The sequence below is a fragment of the Lithobates pipiens genome, unplaced genomic scaffold (genome assembly GCF_037356315.1).
Source record: "Lithobates pipiens isolate NorthernLeopardFrog02 unplaced genomic scaffold, aLitPip1_a1.2 Scaffold_19, whole genome shotgun sequence".
Classification (NCBI taxonomy): Eukaryota; Metazoa; Chordata; class Amphibia; order Anura; family Ranidae; genus Lithobates; species Lithobates pipiens.
In genome coordinates, this window is record NW_027507764.1 from 465,853,897 (window position 1) to 465,875,665 (window position 21,769).

Consider the following 21,769-nt stretch of genomic DNA (forward strand, 5'->3'; position numbering starts at 1 on the left):
GATATTACACTTTGCTACAATGTAAAGTAGTGAGTGTACAGCTTGCATAATAGTGTAAATTTGGTGCCCCCTCAAAAGAACTCAACAAACAGCCATTAATGTCTAAAGCTCTGGCAACAAAAATGAGTACACCCCTAAGTGAACATGTCCAAATTGGGCCCAAAGTGTCAATATTTTGTGTGGCCACTATTATTTCCCAGCACTCCCTTGACCCTCTTGGGCATGGAGTTCACCAGAGCTTCACAGGTTGCCACTGGAGTCCTCTTCCACTCCTCCATGACGACATCACGGAGCTGGTGGATGTTAGAGACCTTGCACTCCTCCACCTTCCGTTTGAGGATGCCCCACAGATGGGGTTTAGGTCTGGAGACATGTTTGGCCAGTCCATCACCTTTACCCTCAGCATCTTTAGCAAGGCACTAGTCGTCTTTGAGATCTGTTTGGGGTCATTATCAAGTTGGAATAATGCCCTGCAGCCCAGTCTCCGAAGGGAGGGGATCATGCTCTGCTTCAGTAAGTCACAGTACATGTTGGCATGCATGGTTCCCTCAATGAACTGTAGCTCCCCAGTCCCGGCAGCACACATTCAGCACCAGACCATGACACATCAGACCACAGGACATGGTTCCAGTAATCCATGTCCTTAGTCTGCTTGTCTTTAGCAAACTGCAGGCTTTCTTGTGCATCATCTTTAGAAGAGGCTTCCTTCTGGGACGACAGCCATGCAGACCAATTTGATGCAGTGTGTAGCGTATGGTCTGAGCACTGAAAGGCTGACCACCCCACCCATTCAACCTCTGCAGCAATGCTGGCAAGACTCATAGTCTTTTTCTCAAAGACGACCTCTAGGACACTGAACAAGTGCATTCAACTTCTTTGGCGAGGCCTGTTCTAAGTGGAACCTGTTCTGTTAAACCACTGTATGGTTTTGGCCACTGTGCTACAACTCAGTTTCAGGGTCTTGGCAATCTTCTTATAGCCTAGGCCATGTTTATGTAGAGCAACAATTCTTTTTTTTCAGATCCTCCTAGAATATTTTAATTTGTATGGGGTTATATATAGCAATGTATATTTTGTTAAGCAATGGAAATAGTGTTCATTTAAGGTTTCTTTTTTTATTATCCTTGTTTGAAATGGTAAAAAGAAAAAATAAAGAAATTGCAAAAAACAAAACAAAAAAAAACTGTGGTGAGGTCTGGAGGAAGTCAAAGTCCTTAAAGGATAAGTTCACCTTTTGCAACATGTTACATGTTACACCCATATTCAGGGTGTAACATGTAACATTTTACAAATTCAGCAGCCCCTGCACCACTCTGATGTTACAGAGGGTGGGGGGATCTTCTCCCCCCCCCCCGCTCTTTGTCACAATCTGTAAAGAACATGGTTTTGTGGGGCTCCGCCCGCCCGGCCATATCACTCATTCACAGAGTTCTGTGAATCGAAAACTACAAGGTCTGACAGTATTTGTGGCTGTCGGCTATTAGTTCTCAATGAAGTACCTGGGCGCTGTTGAGAGCCGTGGTAGTTCATTTATGCTTTCTGTTAATGTGTAACTGCTTAGCTGTATGCAGGGCTTTTTTCTCATAGAAAAGGTGCAGGAACTCAACCATGCCTGCCACACACACATACCTGCCAAATGGCATCAACTAGTACCTCTTCCCTCTGCATACAACCCTCCCTCCACTGCCCTCATCTTTTCCCCCTCCTTAAAAGCTCCACCATCTGTCATATGTCTTACCTTTGTTGCAATATTAAGCTGAAGCACCTATCCGGCTGTAGTACCTCCCAGCATACTATACTATACTACAGTTACTTGAATGGGCGATCATGCCGTAGGAGCGTCAACAATTGGTCTGCAGGGAAAAAATGGAGACCACTTAAGGCACCCTCTCCTGCACATGACTGCATTGAACCCTGGGCACCTGTTCTGTATCTCCCTTGTACCTGTCCACTACTCAGTGGGATCTGCACAGGAGATCTGACCTGTGGGAGCTACTGGGAGATAAGCTATCATGTGTAAACTCAGAAGCTGGACTTCAGTGTTACCAAGTGATAGTGGTGAGCAGGGAGCAGAAGACCCGAGCCAGAGGTGGTGGAACTGATTTCCCCCTGGTTCCTGCTGAAAAAAAGCCCTGGCTGTATGTATAGCCAAACAGCTCACGCACAGCGCCTGCAAGAGCCCTGCATAGCACCCACAATCTGCTGATCATGGGTGCAATGCTTTGCAGGCTCCCAATAGAAAAACAATTAAATGCACTTTTTTTTTACCTGCAAAAAGATGTGCATTCGTTATTTTATCCTTTAATAGAGAAAGGCAAAGATCTGCATTATTCCCCACCTGCAGAAAATCACTTGACTTTTGCTACAATCCATTGCACGTTGTACTTACCTGCTAGAATACATGGGAGGTAGTAGCTAGACTGCTGTTGGACACTGAAGAAGGTCTAAAGAGGAAAACCAGGTTCAAAACTACCACCAGGGCTGTGGCATACAATTGCTTGTTGTGGAACCCAGCGTACTTTGCCAGGCTTGGCCAATCCATAAGTCACAGATGTGATATATCACACTCTATTATATTCATTGTTTATGAAATTGAGATGTTGTTAGGAAATCAGCCTCCACAGTTGTTCATCCCAATAAAAATTTGAAATGTGAAGTTCCCACATAATGTGAAGAAAATGTTTTTTACTTGGTATTCACCGCAGTGCTCTCTGCTCTCACATAATGCATAGTGCAAACATTCTCCAACTTAGTTTGGAATATTTTTGTGCTCCTGGATTATTAATCTTTTTATCTGAGAGTGATGCTGCTTCTACAGTGCTGGGTACCAGCCATAGACACATTACAATTTCCATCTCTAATCAAAGCTCCCACGAGAAAAATAGAGATGCTGGGGTGATTTCTCAGACACATTCTGATATAAAGAATGTAAATATATGAAAAAGAATGCAGCACTGCGTGTGTCCACTATTAACGGGAAACTCATTCAAGAAACCGCAAAGGATTTTAAATTGTATTTTCATTGCAGGAGAAAAAGAAAATGCAAACCATTTAAAGCCAAATACAAAGCAGCCTAAAAGGAGAACTGAGAAATTGATAGCACAGCATACATTTCGTTCCCAGGAGCTTAGTGCAGACAAGTACATGTGACAACCAATGTGGTGACATTGAAGCTTTATAGATACTCATTTCAGGGATATTTCAGGTTGTTAAGATTTGATCCTGGAATTGCTGTCCCTGGAATCGACAATCGCCAACGTACAATAAAATCATTATTTTCCCATATGTTACTTTTAGTAATTACCATATAATAAAGCTGAACTCCATGAAGATGTAAAAAAACAAAACAAATTAGCTCTGTATTCATTAACAAATCTTTGGATGTATTTTCAACTCATCTAGAGTAACTACCTCCATTTTCTTGATATCACCCTCTGCGGCACTTAAAGTAGAATTACAGCCAAAGCCTAACAAGTTTTAAGTCCCGTGCACACAATCAAACTTTCCAACGGGAACTGTTCGATGACAGGCTGTTGGCGGTAAATTTGACCGTGTGTACGCACCATCGGACAATTGTTGTTGGATTTTCTGTGGACAAATGTTGGCTAGCATGTTTTCAAATTTTCGGTGAACAAATGTGTGTTGTCGGATTTTCCGAGTGTGTGTACACAAATCCGTCGGACAAAAGTCCAAAGTACAAACACGCATGCTTGGAAGCAAGGATAAGACAGAAGCGGCCGGTCTTGTAAACTAGCGTTCGTAATGGAGAATTAACATTCGTGACGTGGCAAATTATGAAATCTCAAAATGCAGTGCACAATTCTCTTCTTCTTTAATGGGATAATAATGAAGCTGCTTTGCTGGTGATACTGATGGAGTTATTGCAAACAAATTTACAAAGGCTTTTTTTTTCTAGTGATATCAAGAATAATATTATGCTTTTTTTTTTATTTTATTTTTTTGGGGCAAGTTACCACAGCCCCATTATCCTGTAGTTTTTAAGATCAAAGATACAACCATGTTGGTGTCCCTTGTCAATTTTACATTGTATTTTTTTTAAATGTAACTGCGTACTCCCAAAGTGTCATTTGAAGTAAAACACATAGCCAAGTATTATTCTACACAATTTTTTTATTATGCATTAAGAAAAGAAAACAAATAACATTAGACATGATATCTGCCAATAGAACTTAACCAAAAAGTGCATTCTGTGCATCAAAAAGTATAGAAAATATACCAAATCCAATCATTATTCAACCAAACAAATAATGTCAAAGCAATAACTCCAAGGCCAATAATAAATAACACGGTATCTCCTCCGATTCCGGAACATGTCTGGTTGATGAATGGCCATTCAGAAAGAACTGAAAAGAGTGAAATGAAAAGTGCAAAATGAAAACGCGAATCAACACTCACCAAACTTCTACTAACACAAAATTTGCAGAAGGAGGCCAAAGGGCGGCGCTAAAGAGCTGAAAAAGCACTTAGTACGTCACTACGTTCGTAATTGTTGGCCAACCATTGTGTGGCCGTGTGTATGCAAGACAAGTTTGGACAAACGCCCTTCGGACAAAATTACACGGTTTTGTTGGAACAATGTGATCGTGTGTATGAGGCTTAAAAGATTCTCCCACCCCCCTCCTAACACCTATACTAACTAACCTGTGCAAAAAAGATGCATACACTTACCTATTTTCAGTGCATTCTGGTCACATGATCCGGCTCTCCTGTGTCAGACAGTGGTGGCTGCAGGGGAGAGGAGGGACAACAAACAATGACTGCACCATGGAAGCCTAGGGATGGTGTCATCACTCTCAGATTTCCCAGCCGTTGCCGGGTGTTCTCTCCATTTCCCTGCAGCTGCCGCTGGTTGACACAGGGGATCACATGACCGGATCGGTTAGGCAAGAAAGTAAATACAACTTATTTACACAACTTAGTTAATATAGGTGTTAGGAGGGGGAAGGGAATATTTTTAAGACTGGTTAGGCTTTAGCTAGAACTCTACTTTAAAGTTGAAGTAAACTCCCCTATCGTTTTCAGCCAAGGAAGCTGCCATCTTTGCCTCTGTTTAATCTTCAACTGCTATGGTGCTGCACATGTGATTCGTTATGACACCAGCCATTGGATGGTTTGATAGTTTGGCTGAGAGCACAGTCAATGTGCAGTTAGCATTCCCGGCATTCCTTTTTTTTTTAAACTGTTTAAATCGATGGGTTTACTTCTACTTTAAGCTGTCCATACCTAGTGGTTTTTGTACAAACATTCATACGAAGATTCACAGTGCATACAATAACTTGATGAATGCTGTTCGAAATTACCTCCAAATTTTGTCTGCTTTTAACATTCGACTTTGGAATGAATAGACTTTCCCAAACAAAAACCTTATATACTGTTAGAAATTTGTTCATTCCACAACTTTTGATCCAGTCAACTTTCCAATACAGATGTCAGTTTGACCTCACTAACAGCTAGAAAATGTAAACATTTCGAACAAAATTCTACTAGTGTATGGACAGCTTAAGTACTTACATTTTCTAGATCAGCCTCTCCTGCACAGTAGTACTTAGATTGAGAGAAGGAGAAACAGCACTTAGGACCAATCAACAAATGCCAAAAAAGAAGAATGATCTTATCAGTCTTCTGCTGCTCATTTATTGTCTAGTCACAGGCTGTGGGGAGGGGTGGGGGCATGCTTTATTGCATAACTACTTTGAGAAAAGTTGGGTCACCAACCTGGCCAGACTAAGCGGAAAGAAAAATCAATGCTAAATTTCAGTAGCCCTTTATTTTTTTTATTATTTGTTATGTTTCTGAAGAAGGAGTATCTTCAAAGTAGAAAACCTATACTCTAATAAATACAGTACATATAGCAGGGGTAGGCAACCTTTTGAGCACAATGTGCTCAAATTTTTTTTCACATAAATTGAGAGTGCCAGTTTTATAACAAAAAAAATGTTAACTTCACACTCTCAATCACAAAAGTATTTTTTATAAAGCAAATGCTGTAAACTACTTGAGTAGTAGTGAGAAATTAACATCCTGCACTCTCGCCTCAGATCAGCCCCAATTCATGCACCTTCACACCTCAGATCACTGGAACCCCCTGCAAATCTGTCCCACCACTGTAACCCCCTGTGCATCTGCTCCACCACTGTACCACCCTGCACATCTGCCCCACCTCTGTACCCCCTGCTCTTCTGTCCTACCACTGTAACCCCCTGCTCATCTGCCCCACCATTGTTCCCCCATTCTCATCTGCCCCACCACTGTACCTCCCTGCACATCTGCTCCATGGCCATACACACATGCTTTTCTGTCTCACCACTGAACCATCTTCTCACCTGTCCTACCACTGAACTTATCTGCTCATCTGCCCCACCACTGTAACCCCCTTTCTCATCTGCCCCACCACTGTACCTCCTGCACATCTGTCCCGCCTCTGTTCCCCCTGCTCTTCTGCCCAACCACTCTAACCCCCTGCTCATCTGTCCCACCAATGCACCGCCTTTCACATCTGCCCCACCGCTGTACCCCCCTGCTCATCTGTCTCACCGCTGAACCCCCTTCTCATCTGCCACAACACTAAATGTCCCCTGCTCATCTGTCCCACCACTGTAACCCTTTTCTCATCTGCCCCATCACTGTACCCCCCTGCTTTTTGTTCCACCACTGAACCCTCTTCTCATCCCTCCCACTACTGTACCTCCTGCACATCTGCCCCACCATTGTACCCCCCTTGCTCTTCTTTCCCACCACTGTGACCCCACTGCTCATCTGCCCCATCAATATACCCCTTTTCTCATCTGCCCCACCACTGTACCTCCCTGCATATCTGCTCCACCGTGTTATCCTCATGCTCTTCTGTCTCACAACTGGATCGGCCTTCTCATCTGTCCTAACACTGAACCCATCTGCTCATCTGCCCCACCACTGCAACCCACTTTCTCATCTGCCCCACCAATCTGTCTCACCTCTGTACCCCCTGCTCTTCTGCCCCATCTCTGTTCCCCTGCTTATCTGCCCACCAATACACTCCCTTTCACATCTGCCCCACTGCTCTTCCCCCCGCTTTTCTGTCCCAACACTGAACCCCCTTCTCATCTGCCCCAACACTGAGCCCTTCTGCTCATCTGCCCCATCACTGTACCCTCCTGCTCTTCCGTCCCACCTCTGAACCTCTTCTGCTCATTTTCCCAACCGCTGTACCCTCCTGCTCATCTGCTCCACCGCTGTACCCTCTTCTCATCTATGATATGCGTGATATGCAGAGTGGTGAACATTAGGCCCCCACAGCTGAGCGCTGCGCCGCAGCAAAAGTTGGGCGTGATTTTAATTGCACTGAATACTGGCTGTGGCTTAAAGGGACACAGAGTGCAGAGGTTCAGTAGTAAGTGACTCAAAGGTTCAGAAATCATTTCAACAAAGTTCCCAGAAGCTCAACAGTAATTCCACAAACTGTCACCTGATTGTGGTTTTCTCAATCACAGCGAAAAATCCCTTCTGGGTCATCTTCCGCCAGATGGTGAACGGGGCTAGCAGGACTGTGATTGGCTTTAGCAGTGGCCAAAGACAGTCATCCTTCTCCTGGAAACAGGGACCTCTCCCCCCCCAGCAGAACTGCACCCAATTTCTTCCCTTTCACAAAAGCTGACAATGGCAGCTACAGCAAAATTAGAGAACCAAACAATGTTTCCCATCTTTTACAATGTGTGGGGCCACAGTGCATCCCCCTCGGTGCAGGAGCTGTGTGGAGAACTCTGAAACTGGAATGTATTAGTGTCTCACTGACACTTCCCTGCACTGCTCTGCTGATGGGGAGGGAGGCGAGTGCCAGCAAAAGAGTGCTGGGGGTTGTCTGCCCCGGACATATACAAAACAATTCTATAGTGTTCTTATGTTTTTTTATTTGAAGAAGATATGGATTTTAAAATATTTGCAACTTTATAGCTTTAGGGTATGGTGATGTCATGGAGCTGGTATCTGAATAAAATACTGTCAGTATTGTCTGCATGCAGTACATCTAGTACTTTTCTTTCTCCAATATTTGCTTTGTAATGGTGGTTTGAATCTGATCGGTTAGCATGATTATGGATATTTTGGTAATGTATTTTCTGTATGTGCAAAGATGAAACAATTATGCAGACCCATACAATGTAAATGTCAATTTTGAAATATGTTAGCTGGAATGAACATACATTGTTACCCTAGAAATGTAGTTTTCTGATTTCCATATCTGCCTCTTTATTTTAACTGGTAGTTCGCTGCAGATGGAAGAACAAGAGATCGAATGAGTTATGTCTCCTATTAATTGTCAGCGTTTAAGTCTTTTATTTCAGCCATGTGCTTTTGTTATCTCTTTAGATGTTATTCTCCAACATTGAGGACATTCTTGTGGTACACAGAGACTTTCTGGCCCTCATTGAGGAATCCCTGTACCCTGAACCAAATGCACACCAAGAATTGGGAACCTGCTTTCTAAAATTTGTAAGTTCTGGTGATTATTATATCTTGCTCCTTTTTCCCTGTCTAGGGCTTGGTGGGGATATTACCAATACCTACCTTTATAAGGAAAACCTACTTGGCTTGAATTTTGTATGGTGACTAAAGCAGCTATTGATCTTTTACCTTTATCATACATCCACCTTTAGATGCTTAAACAACTATTGTATGCAGTATAACAACCTTCTTGGGCATTGATTAAACTGGCTATTTAACTAGGCCTTTACAGTATAGTTTTAATAGATGTAAAAAAGACTGTACAGTTATATTGTGCAAACAGGTTGTAGTGTGTATGGCCAGATTTAGATTTGGTATTTTGAGTAACCATTTAGCAATAATTAGTGCAAGTGCAGTGGTGCAGTCAATATTATTGTTGAAAATGAAATAGCATGTTCGGTACTGAAGAGGTACATGCCTAAAATACAGTTGACACGTGTTGTTTAATTCCTTTACTATTGCCATAAATAAAAAAGTGCTGCTCCCTAGCTCCCATCCTAGGCCGCCAAGATCATATGATCTCTAACAACCAATCGTTACCCTTTGTTTTCAAACAGATAAAATGGTGCTCCTTGTGCACAGGTAATTACAAAATATACATAGAAACAATGTTTTTCATTCACATTTACAAGTTTACAATTACAGGCATACCCCACTTTTAAGTACACAATGGGGTTTATTTACTAAAGCTGGAAAGTGCAAAGTCAGGCTCACTTCTTCCTTAAAAACCAATCAGCTTCTAATCCCAGCTTGTTCAATTAAGCTTTGGTAATAAAACCTGGAAGCTCATTGGTTTCTAAGCAGAAGTGAGCCTGATTTGTACTTTCCAGCTTTAGTAAATAAACCCCATTGTGTACTTAAAAGTGGGGTATGCCTGCATCTCTTTTACTCAAGTAGTTAAGAAAGAACAAAACTAAAAAGACTATATTACACTTTAGTGTTAAGTTTTTTTTATACGTGCAGACCGACTGCCTGTCAGTTTTTCAGGCGGTTCCATTCTCCGCTGAGCAAGCAGACTCCTAGCAGAGCCCACTCCCAGGGGGAGGGTCTTAACACGCAACTAAACTGTATCTGAGCACCACAAACTGAAAATGCTATTTAATTCATTTTTAATAGTTAAAGCAAACTCACCCATCCATCTATGTCTCTGTGCTTTATTTTGTTGAGAAAACACCTCCCCAAGGATTGCTAGCCATGACCATCTTTATTAAAAGCAGATGATTCATGTAGAATTTACTTCCTGGATCTGCCCTTAGCTCAGGCATGCAAGTTTAAAACAAGAAAATGTAATATACATTTCTATCTATTTAGTAATGCCAACAGCATAAAGATTAAAAATAGTTCATGTTAATTGGGAGAGTTTAGTTCAGGTTGAAATGTGTAAAATCTCATGTTATGCTCTGACAGAAGTCTTCCCCTAGTGGCTAGAGTTAATATGAGTGAAGCCATTCATGCCATCATTTTTTACACATGGTAGTTTCTTGTACAGGAGTTAACAACACATTTAGCTACAGCTTAAATAATGTATTCATTCCTCACTATAGATCAATGCTATGTAAATTCCTGCTCCGGTACCCATGTTTTGAGCCTTTTGAAAAAAAAAATTGAGTCTTGGCAGGAATTACTCTTGCCATAAAGATACTGCATCCCTTGATTTTTAGAGGTCAATACATCTCTTTGATTTACTTCTAAACAATCAACTGCTCCATTTTGTGACTCTTAGTAGTGTCATTTGTGGAGCGCTTTGTCTTTGCCGTACATTTACCATAGCAATCATCAATTTGGAGCAGCCCTCTAACAAGACGACCTACAAGGCTATGCTTAAAGGATTTGTAAAGTCAGAAGGTTTTTTCTTTTTATCTTATTGTATACTACACATTAAGATAAAAAGCCTTCTCTGAGCAGCAACCCCCCTCAGCCACCCTAATACTTACCTGGGCCCCTTCTCTGTCCAGTGATGCCCACGAGTGTATCTCCCCTCCTGAGAGGCGCAAATGGCTCTCGCTGCTGTCAATCAAAGTCAGCCAATCAGGAGAGAAAGGGGGCAGGGGCGCAGCTCCATGTCTGAATGGGCATAGGGAACTGTGACTCTGCTCGGGTGCAAGCAGCTTGCTATGGGGGGCACTGGACAGGAGGGAGGGGCCAGCAGCATAGAAGAGGGACCCGAAAAGAGGAGGATCCGGGCTGCTCTGTGCAACTCCACTGCAACAGGGCAAGTTAGTATAACATGCTCATTTATTTTTATTTAAAAAAAAAACAAGACTTTACAATCACTTTAAAGTTAGAGCTAAAGCCTATTTTTTTTAAACATTTTTATATCTATATGTTTTATTGTATCCTTCAGCAAAGCAAACAAGTTAAAATCACTACAAGGTTAAAGTAAAGATAAGAAAACATACATTTCTGAATCAGAACCAGTAAATATCCAGAAAAAATTGTGAAGAAAAAAAGGGTATCAACTTCAAGAAAGTTAAGGTTCCACATAACATAGGGAGCTGTAAATAGTTGCTGATCACTGTGAAAATGGAGTGCCCTCAAAGAGGGCCCAATAACCGGCTCCCTAGATTTTCACACATAGGTATAGCTTCCAATAGAGAAAACGGGAACCAGAGGTGCATCTGCTGATAAATAGCCTAGAATCTTTTTTTAACAGGAACTCATCAGTAATCAATTGCTTAGTCCAGTAAAGTACATTATTTGCTACTACCCATTTTTTTTAAAGATTTACTATTTTCAATTTTACCGCTGCATACTCTGCCTTTGCATTCCTGTGTGCTGCTTTCTAGAACTTCCTATTGATGAGCTGGCACACCTAAAGTAAGTACTGGTCACCTTATTAGATTAATTGAGACAGGAAATGTCCCATTATACATTTTTTTTTTATTCTTTATTTTATTTTAAAGATAAGTTACAGCTTACAATCATAAAACCATATTTTCAACAGGAAAGAAGGGACAATTTACAATCATATATATATATATATATATATATATATATATATATATATATATATATATATATATATATATATATATATATATATTCTAATTTCTAATTTATATTCAACTGTTCCTTTCCCCCCCCCCATTTCCTTTATATTCAACCGTTCCTTCCCCCCCCCCCCCCCACATGTCCCATATACCTAGCGTGATTGCATGCCCCTTCACCGATAACGTTTTGCCTGTGTAGACACCCCATAGTCTGATGCCAGGAGTGGGCATGCAAGGGGGGCTCTATTGGGGCTTCATAAGACCCTGCAAAGGAAAGTCAGCCTAACATGGAAGAGCAGAGCTAGTGCCATGGGACTATGGGGTTAAAGTGGAAGTAAACTCCCCTATCGTTTTAAGCCAAGGAAGCTGCCATCTTTGCCTCTGTTTAATCTTCAACTGCTATTGTGCTGCATATGTGATTCGTTATGACACCAGCCATTGGATAGTTTGATAGTTTGGCTGAGAGCACAACCAATGTGCAGTTAGCATTCCCAGAATGCCTTTTTTTTTAACTGTTTAAATCGATGGGTTTACTTCCACTTTAAAAAAAACTGGAGAGTGCAAAATTTGGTACAGTTGTGCATGGTAGCCAATCAACTTCTAACTTCAGCTTGTTTAATTAAGTTTTGAAAAAAAAAATAAAGAAGCTGATTGGTTTTTATGGAGAGTTGAACCACATTTTGCACTCTCCAGTTTTAGTAAATAAACCCCTATATGTTTTAGAGCAAGAAAAAGCAACATTGTGTGTTAGTATTGCCATAAGCAATGGATTTAACAAATAAAAGTTTAGGATTTTAAATCACTTTAAACATGCTGGGGAGAGGGCCAGGACTATGGTTCAAATCTTCTTTACACATTATGGAACTGAGCTGGAAGTGCAAACAAAAACTCATCAGCCACAACACTGGCAAATTCTTCTTTTGAAAGCGTGTTTTCCATCCTTGTAATTCCAGAGATGCTAGAACAATGTACAGGTACCGCAGGCATCCAGTATATATTTTATATGTATATACAGAAAATTGTATTAGAAAAGCAATTGCCTCGTGCTGAAGGAGAAGCAGCAGATTTGATTTGCAGTTTGTACTCACTAATTACTCATTCTGGAGAGATTTCCATGTTTCATGGATACAAGCTGTACATTTACAGGAACATGTACTTACTTTGCGGCTTTGGCAGTAGGAATCTGGCTCTGGCTTTCCACCTTCTGCCAAAATGCAGAAACCTTTCTGAAAGCTCAGCGTCATGGCAGGTGTGCAGAGATGAACAGAGAAGCTACATTGTGCAATCTCACCAAACATTATATTTAGAAAGTCTTTACTGCAAAGTATTCATTTTATTTATATAGTGCCTTGAAAAAATATTCACACCCCTTGAAATTTTTCACATTTTGTCATGTTACAACCAAAAATGTAAATGTATTTTATTGCAATTTTATGAGCAACACAAAGTGGCACAAAATTGTGAAGTGGAAAGTAAATGATAAATGGCTTTCAACATTTTTTACAAATAAAGTGTGCATTTGTATTCAGCCCCCTTTACTCTGATACCCCTAACTAAAATCTAGTGGAACCAAGTGCCTTCAGAATTCACGTAATCAGTAAAAACTGTCCACCTGTGTGTAATTCTCAGTATAAATACAGCTATTCTGTGAAGCCCTCAGAGGTTTGTTGGCGAACCTTAGTGAACAAACAGCATCATGGAGGCCAAGGAACACACCAGACAGGTCAGGGATAAAGTTGTGGGAAAGTTTAAAGCAGGGTTAGGTTATAAAAAATTATCCCAAGCTTTGAACATCTCACGGAGCACTGTTCAATCCATCATCTGAAAATGGAAAGAGTATGACACAACTGCAAATCTACCAAGACATGGCCGTCCACTCAAACTGATAGGCCGGGCAAGGAGAACATTAATCAGAGAAGCAGCCAAGAGACCCATGGTAACTCTGGAGGAGCTGCAGAGATCCACAGCTCAGGTGGGAGAATCTATCCACAAAACAACTATTAGTCATGTACTTCACAAATCTGGCCTCTATGGAAGAGTAGCAAGAAGAAAGCCATTGTTGAAAGAAAGCCATAAGAAGTCCCATTTTCAGTTTGCGATAAGACGTGAGGAATCAACAAACGTGGAAGAAGGTGCTCTGATCAGATGAGACCAAAATTTAACTTTTTGGCCTAAAAGCAAAACGCTATGTGTGGTGGAAAACTAACACTGTACAGGCCCCCCGGAACACACCATCCCCACTGTGAAACATGGCAGTGTCAACATCATGTTTTGGGGATGCTTTTCTTCAGCAGGGACAGTAAAGCTGGTCAGAATTGATGGGAAGGTAGGTAGAGCCAAATACAGGGCAATCTTAGAGGAAAACCTGTTAGAGTCTGAGAAGGTTTACCGTTCAGCATGACAACAGCCCTAAACATAAAGCCAAAGCTACAATGGCATGGTTTAGATCAAAGCATATTCATGTGTTTGAATGGTCCAGTCAAAGTCCAGATCTAGATCCAATTGAGAATCTGTGGCAAGACTTGAAAATTGCTGTTCACAGACACTCTACATCCAGTCTGACAAAGCTTGAGCTATTTTGCAAAGAAGAATGGGCAAAAATGTTACCCTCTACATGTGCAAAGCTGGTAGAGACATCCCCAAAAAAGACTTGCAGCTGTAATTGCAGTGAAAGGTGGTTCTACAAAGTATTTATTTAGGGGGGCTGTTTACAAACTCATGCCACACTTTTCAGATATTTATTTCTAAAACATGTTGAAAACTATTTATAATTTCCCTTCCACTATACAAATATGTGCAACTTTGTGTTGGTTTATCACATAAAATCCCAATAAAATACATTTATGTTTTTGGTTTGTAATGTGACATAATGTGGAAAATTTCAAGGGGTATGAATACTTTTTCAAGGCACTGTAAAGGGTGAAATATCATTGTGCATTCTAAAGCTTATTGCAAGTTTATTACTTTTAAATAAAACCTTTTTAGGGGGATTTGTGATAGAAGTGAGACATATAGATACTGGGGCGTTAAAGTGTTACTAAACCCAGGACCCTGCAGTCTCTATATCTGGTCTCCCACAGTACACAGAAAATGGAATTGCAATTATTTTAGTAAATATAAACTGCTAAATATCTTTTATAATCAGCAGTATATAACAGTCTCATGAGTTCTATCAGTATCTGGCCAAGCACTGGTTTAAACGTGTAGGAGGAGTTTTCATTCTCCTCTGACTGTCCTTTGAGGCTGCATAACCCCTGGCCCTCTGTCTGGACAGTGCTGATTGGTCCTGTGCTGATCCTAGGGCTCTGTACTATCAGCAGATGGATTAGGGACAGCAGAAGGGGAGATTCAGAGAAGACCCAACAGCCTTTTTACACAATACAGACAATTGACCCCTTAGGTTCCACAGTGAGTATAACAAGCATGCTTCGCTGCATATTCAGACTGATTTTCCTGTTGTGGGTTTAGTAACACTTTCATTTCATAGAAACTCTTCCCATAGCTAAGTGAATGTGCCCCAAGCTTTAAAAATAAGGCACAGTTGAGTTTACTTCTATCAACCAATCATATGCTAACAAAAATCCTGTTTTTTTCTACTTGCACATGGTTGGGTATTAAACTTCAATGGAGGGCTTTTTGGTCTCTTTTGAACCCCCACTCTTTTGAAATGTAATGTGCATTATTATAACAAAGATTTTATATATAAAAAAAGGGGTTATAATAGATTGTAGTAATGTAGCAACTTTTATATTTGGAGAAAAGGAATTTTGGTCAGTTACTATCCCACATCCCAAGAGCTTTCACATGTTCCAGTGCATGGTGACACTTCTGATACTCTTGCACTTACAGTAATATTAAATAAACCCAATAATTCTAATTCTAATAATTTTAACATCATTCAAATGCCCAAATATAATATTTAAAGCACTCTAATTAAATCCCTCCCTCCCTCTCTTTATATATATATTCTATCGCTGAAGTGTTCACATCCACCTATATACTTGTTACGTTTAAAAATGTACAATAATCACATAAAAGAGAGGGAATTTCCATTCATTAAACTTTTGTAACAGATTAATCCATATGTTTACCCTATCCAAAGATTGACAATGCTGCTGTCTGAAGGTGTCTCCGTTTCTCCTCCATCCAGAGTGGAGACACCTTATTACAGAAGATGTATTACTGGCTGGATCACCAGGTGAAAATAATTGAAAAAAAAAAAGCCCAAAAACAGAAAAAATTGTGGCAGCCACCATATTTAATAAATACTAAACTGCAATTTATTATATTTTTGTTGTAGGGTTTAATATTCGTTTTTAAAATCCTTCTAGTTGTATCTTTGGTGCAGTTTGCGGAAAAGCACATCTTCCATAGGGATGAATGGTAATGCATCGAAAACATGTTGTTCGTGCATCGTAAACACTTTAGATTGAAAATAATCTTTTAGATACAACCTACTTACATCCAATTTACTACACAAAGCTGCTGTGTCTTTAATACACTCAAAGACATTGCAACTCTGCATTAATGAACTCCATTGCTTCGTGTAAAAGGAATAGAGCCCTTGGGAACTAAGCAATAACTTGGGGTCTGGGCCAGCCTGTCCTTGTCATGTAAGCTGGATCATTTGTTTAAATGCATCTGGCCTACAGCCTACTTTCATATAAATTGATGCAGATCTAAGATGACCCCTATGAAAGTCAGAGCATTGTGCTTTATAAGCAAGGCTTCACACTAGTAGGTGGCTGAGCAAAATCACATTGACTGGCCAAAAAACAATAAGTAGTTATCTTAAAGTCACCTCTACCAACATAATCTCAATGTCTAAAATAAATAGAATATTGTACTACCTAATTATTAAATATTTACTGTAAGCTGAACAGCTTTAGTGGAAATCATTGATCTAGTGGTAGATCAATTGTGATTGGGTTGTACTATGTACTTAATACAGTTGTGATTGGATTGTACTACACATTTAATACAGTTGTGATTGGGCTGTACTGTGCATTTAATACAGTTGTGATTGGTTTATACTATGTACTTAATACAGTTGTGATTGGGTTGTACTATGTACTTATACAGTTGTGATTGGGTTGTACTATGCATTTAATACAGTTGTGATTGGGTTGTAGTATGTACTTATACAGTTGTTATTGGGTTGTACTATGCATTTAATACAGTTGTGATTGGGTTGTACTATGTACTTATACAGTTGTGATTGGGTTGTACTATGTACTTAATACAGTTGTAATTGGGTTGCACTATGCATTTAATACAGTTATGATTGGGTTGTACTATGTACTTAATAATGTTGTAATTGGGTTGAACTATGTACTTACACAGTTGTGATTGGGTAGTACTATGCATGTAATACAGTTATGATTGGGTTGTACTATGTACTTATACAGTTGTGATTGGGTTGTACTATGTATGTATACAGTTGTGATTGGGTTGTACTATGTACTTATACAGTTGTGATTGGGTTGTACTATGTACTTATACAGTTGTGATTGGGTTGTACTATGTACTTATACAGTTGTGATTGGGTTGTACTATGCATTTAATACTCTGTACTGTATATTCTTACAAACATGAATCACTTCTCTCTAATCATAGAAAGAGCGCTTTGCCATTTATGATGAGTACTGCAGCAACCATGAAAAGGCACAGAAACTACTTTTGGAACTGAACAAGATCAGATCAGTGAGAACACTTTTATTGGTAAGGAATCATGTTTACATTTATTTTCTGAATAATATAGCACTTGTATACCTTGATGATTAATTAGCATTTTGTTGTAAATATCGGTAAATTGAGATACATTTTTTATATTTGCACTTTTATTTCAAGTAGATATTAACCTTAACTGTATGATATTTCGTTTCTCGATGCACTGTGTATTAGTCATTTTTTTTAATTTAGTAAAATATTGTTTTTACCTTTTTTTGACCTTTGCTACATCTCAGTGCTGCTGATCTCCTGCAGCTCCATTACAGCCCCTTTCTCTGTATATGCATGGGACTACATGCCATTGCTGAGAATGGGCTTCCTTGTGGTGACAATGGTGAAACATGTCTGTGCAAGGAACACCAGCACGGCCACTTATAGACACCAATAGAACTGCACTTACACTAGAAGTTGAAAGAACAACTGCTAGATATGGACAGTTTGTAGTTACCCTATAACAGTAATTGCCTCAACAAGGACTTTCATGACAGGATCTCTATGTATCCATTAAAATGATAGCTGCATATTTTAAAAATATTAAAATATTATTGAAATTCCGTTAACATTTAAAAATATTGTATGAAGGTTTTGGTGGTTTATATCTAGTTTAAAGGAAAAGTATGGACTATGTAAAAAAACAAACCTTCATACTTATCTCCATGCTGTAGCATCAGTGTCGATATGCAGCTGTACTGTGTTTGCCGTAAGACTGAGAATTGAGCAATCACATAACCATTGAGCGCTCAGTTCTTGGGCTTCTTCAAGCAGAGAGTGGTGACTGTCAGTTGCTGCTCTCTACGCTGCTCCTCTACTGCTGACTGTCACAGTCAAGCCTGCAGATTTTTATTTGGGAAGTTGTTACCTTCTTGCTGCAGTGTTCTGCTAGATCTCTGACTCAATTTCACATGTGCTGCTGGCTTCTCTATTCAACCATTGGTGTTGTCTGCTCTACTGTGTATTTATGTCCTTTTCCCTTTTATTACTTCCTGGGCCACTTCCCTGTTTGCTTGCCTACAAATACACATGCTCAGTGAAGCGTTACAGGCTTGAACAGTATTCTGTGTCTGACTTTCTGTGTACTGACCCGGCTGTTTGTGCTTGTCCGCCACCCACCCTGACCTGGGCTTGTGTCTTGGATTTGCTTCTGTCTCCTGCCATTTGTACTCTGAACGCGAGTGGTCTCTGCAGTCTCATCTGGGCGTACATGTGGGGCCACGACCAGGTACCACATTGCTCCAAGTCTATCCTCACCATTAGGGGCCCTGGTGAAGAAGCAGGCTGGGACTTAGATTCGACAGGGAATCTGGTGTTGGCAGTCTACAGGGACTCCCATTGAAACCTGACAGTTTTCAAGTTATTGCTTAGTTCTCCAGGGCTACTCAGAGACACCACAGCCTCTTCTGGAAATACTGCAATGTTTGGTGCAGAGAGTTGACATGTCATGCTATGCAGTGTCTACAGGAACTCTCTTTCTGATTGGATCAACTGCAGGTTGTTTCCACTTCCTCTCTCTCAATTCCTACCCCTGCTCTGGCTCCCGTTGTCCCGTTGTCTTGGACATTATGAGGCCTTCCAAGATGTTTTGAAAGTTGCTACCCTGGTGAAGAAGTAGGTTGGGGTTTAGATTCCATGCCCTGTGGAAACCCGATTGGCAATCTACAAAGGTGTTACTACCATTGGACACTGCCACTCACTGGAGCACCAGTCTGGGAAGGAGAAGGAACTAATTGTCAGGCAGCTGGGTGGATCTTTCTATCAGCTGACTCAGAATCATAGAAGAATGAAAGTAAACGTAGTACTCTGACCCAAAAGGGAAGTATGGCCAAAAAACCTATGGCAATAATTCTCTCTTAGCCCTTGTACATACGGTCGGACATTCTGACAACAAAATCTGTCAGATTTTGTCTGACGGATTTTGTCCGAAACTTATGTTGCATACACACGGTCGGACAAAGTTGTCGGAAAATCCGATCGTACGTAACGTCATGACGTTATTTCATTACGACGGGACTACGTTCAGGCTAGTAGCCAATAGCTTTGGTCTAGGAATTTGATCTGAGCATGCGTGGCACTTTGTCCGATCGGAATTCTCTACACACAATCGGACAAAGTCCGATTGGATCATGTTGTCGGAAAGTTTTATAGCCCAGCTCTAAAACTTTGTCCGTCGGATATTCTGACGGAAACAGTCCGATGGAGCCCACACATAGTTGGATTATCCGACAACACGGTCCGATCAGAGATTTTCTGTCGGAATGTCTGACCATGTGTACAAGGGCTTAAATGTACATATTCTTTATACAAAAGATGGGCACTGCCTCCATCTCTAATGTTCTGCTTTACTACAAATGTCTGATTTCATAAGTATAAATGTAAAATATTATTGCCTTCTTTTGTTGATTTTAGCAACACAAAATTCCTCAATTTTTTTCTCCCTGAACTAAATAAGCAAAAGTTTCTTTCGTACCAGATATCCTCAGCTGTGACATTTCCTTCCTGTGATTTATATAGCACTGTAAGAGAATATCTCTATGCATATTTACTCAAAGGCAACATTTAATGCCAAATGTAACGAACCACCATGACATTGGAGTAGAATAATAAAATGAATGGCATCAAGGGAACAAGGTTATCATGTACCTGGGCCAGAAACAATTATTCAACCAAAGACTTCCTCCTCCTAAACAGCTATTTTGTAATTTAAAAGCTACTAAACTAAGCTAGTAAGGTAGTGAGGAAGTACATGCAGATAAAATGCATCAAAAATGTTTTATATTTCCAAAATATCATCATGATGGCCACCAATAAATCAACAAGATTTTACATTTCATCATTGTAAAGCAGACAGAACAATTAAAAGTTATGCTGATTTGCTGAATGAGTCTGCTTAAAGCAGGGTGAGCAGAGACATCAGGTCATTCTTAAAAGAGAAGTACCATATATACTCGAGTATAGGCCGACCCGAATATAAGCCGAGGCCCCCAATTTACCCCAAAAAAACTGGGAAACGTATTGACTCGTGTATAAGCCGAGGGTGAGACATGCCTGTCCATCCCTGTGTGTCCGTCCATCCCTGTGTGTCCGTCCATCCCTGTGTGTCCGTCCATCCATCCCTGTGTGTGTGTCCATCCATCCCTGTGTGTGTGTCCATCCATCCCTGTGTGTGTGTCTATCCATGCCTGTGTGTGTGTCCATCCATGCCTGTGTGTGTGTCCATCCATGCCTGTGTGTGTGTCCATCTATCCCTGTGTGTGTGTCCGTGCAGCCTTGTGTGTCCAGCCTACCTGTGTCCCGAGCCTCCGTCCCGTCCCGAGCCTCCGTCCCGTCCCGAGCCGAGCCTCCGTCCCATCCCGAGCCTCCGTCCCGTCCCGAGCCTCCATCCTTCTGCCATGCCAGGATCGCCGCTCTTCGTCGGCGCCTCGGCGGCCATTCCACTGTTCAAAAGCCGCGCCTCCGTCTGTGATAGGCGGAACACTCAATTTCCCAGCAGTCTGTGTTCCGCCTATCACGGACATCCTCTCATCCTCGTCCGTAGTATGAGGATGAGCGGATGTCCGTGATAGGCGGACCACTGACTGCTGGGAAATTGAGTGTTCCGCCTATTACAGATGGAGGCGCGGCTTTTGAATAGTAGAATGGCCGCCGTCTGTCTGCTCGACACGCTGATCGGGCAGGCAGACGGCGATGACTCGAGTATAAGCCGAGGGGGGCACTTTCAGCCTCAAAAAAGAGGCTGAAAATCTCGGCTTATACTCGAGTATATACGGTATGTTTTTTGTTTTTTTCTTGAGATTCATACTTACCTTGGTGGATGCATCATCAGACTGATGCTGCAGCTGTCCCCCGGCGTCTGCACTGAGAACCGAGCCAACGAACATCATCAATGGCTCTGCCCTCACTACTCCCCGAGCTGAGAGATACTGACTGACAGTCAGCATCTCTCCTGCTCTGTTCCTCCACGCTCATTGGAGCGCTGAGCTGTGGAGGGGCGGGAGCAGCCGCCTCAGCAGCTCGCTGAGATGCTGAGACTGCCATCGGTAGAGGTAACTGGTGGATCCAGACTTCTGAAGTCGGGATAATGCACTGCCTCGACTGATTGCACGATGTCAGCAGAGAATGGACTCTGCTAAACGGGTCACAGGAGTGACCCATAGGAAAAGCCCAGCTTAAAAAGCTTAGGCTGGACTTATCCTTTAAGCCCTGTACACATGTATCAACAGTTGGCTGACTTTCAGTCAGTGAGTACTGCTATCTCTTTTAACAACTGGCTTCTGTTGAATGGTCATGCTGGAAAGTCAGCTTTTGATCAGCATTTGCTGCCAATAGCTACTGATCTGTGTATTCTGGCAGTGGAGGGGGGGGGGATTTTTTTAAATGACGCAGGGTTCCCCCAAATATCCATACCAAACCCTTCAGGTCTGGTATGGATTTTAAGGGGAACACCACGCCAAATAAAAAAAAACGGCGTGGAGTTCCCCCAAAAATCCATACCAGACCCTTTATCTGAGCACGCAACCTGGCAGGCTGCAGGAAAAGAGGGGGGGATGAGAGAG

At 41.3% G+C, this 21,769-nt stretch overlaps 1 protein-coding gene across 1 annotated transcript in view; it reads left to right on the plus strand.

Moving 5' to 3' along the window:
• PREX2 (phosphatidylinositol-3,4,5-trisphosphate dependent Rac exchange factor 2) overlaps positions 1 to 21,769 on the plus strand; it is a 436,082-nt gene that overhangs the window by 90,703 nt on the left and 323,610 nt on the right. Inside the window, exons 3-4 of the mRNA XM_077492842.1 lie at positions 8,365 to 8,487; positions 17,106 to 17,210. Coding sequence (XP_077348968.1) covers positions 8,365 to 8,487; positions 17,106 to 17,210 — 228 coding nt within the window. The remainder of the gene's footprint in view (positions 1 to 8,364; positions 8,488 to 17,105; positions 17,211 to 21,769) is intronic.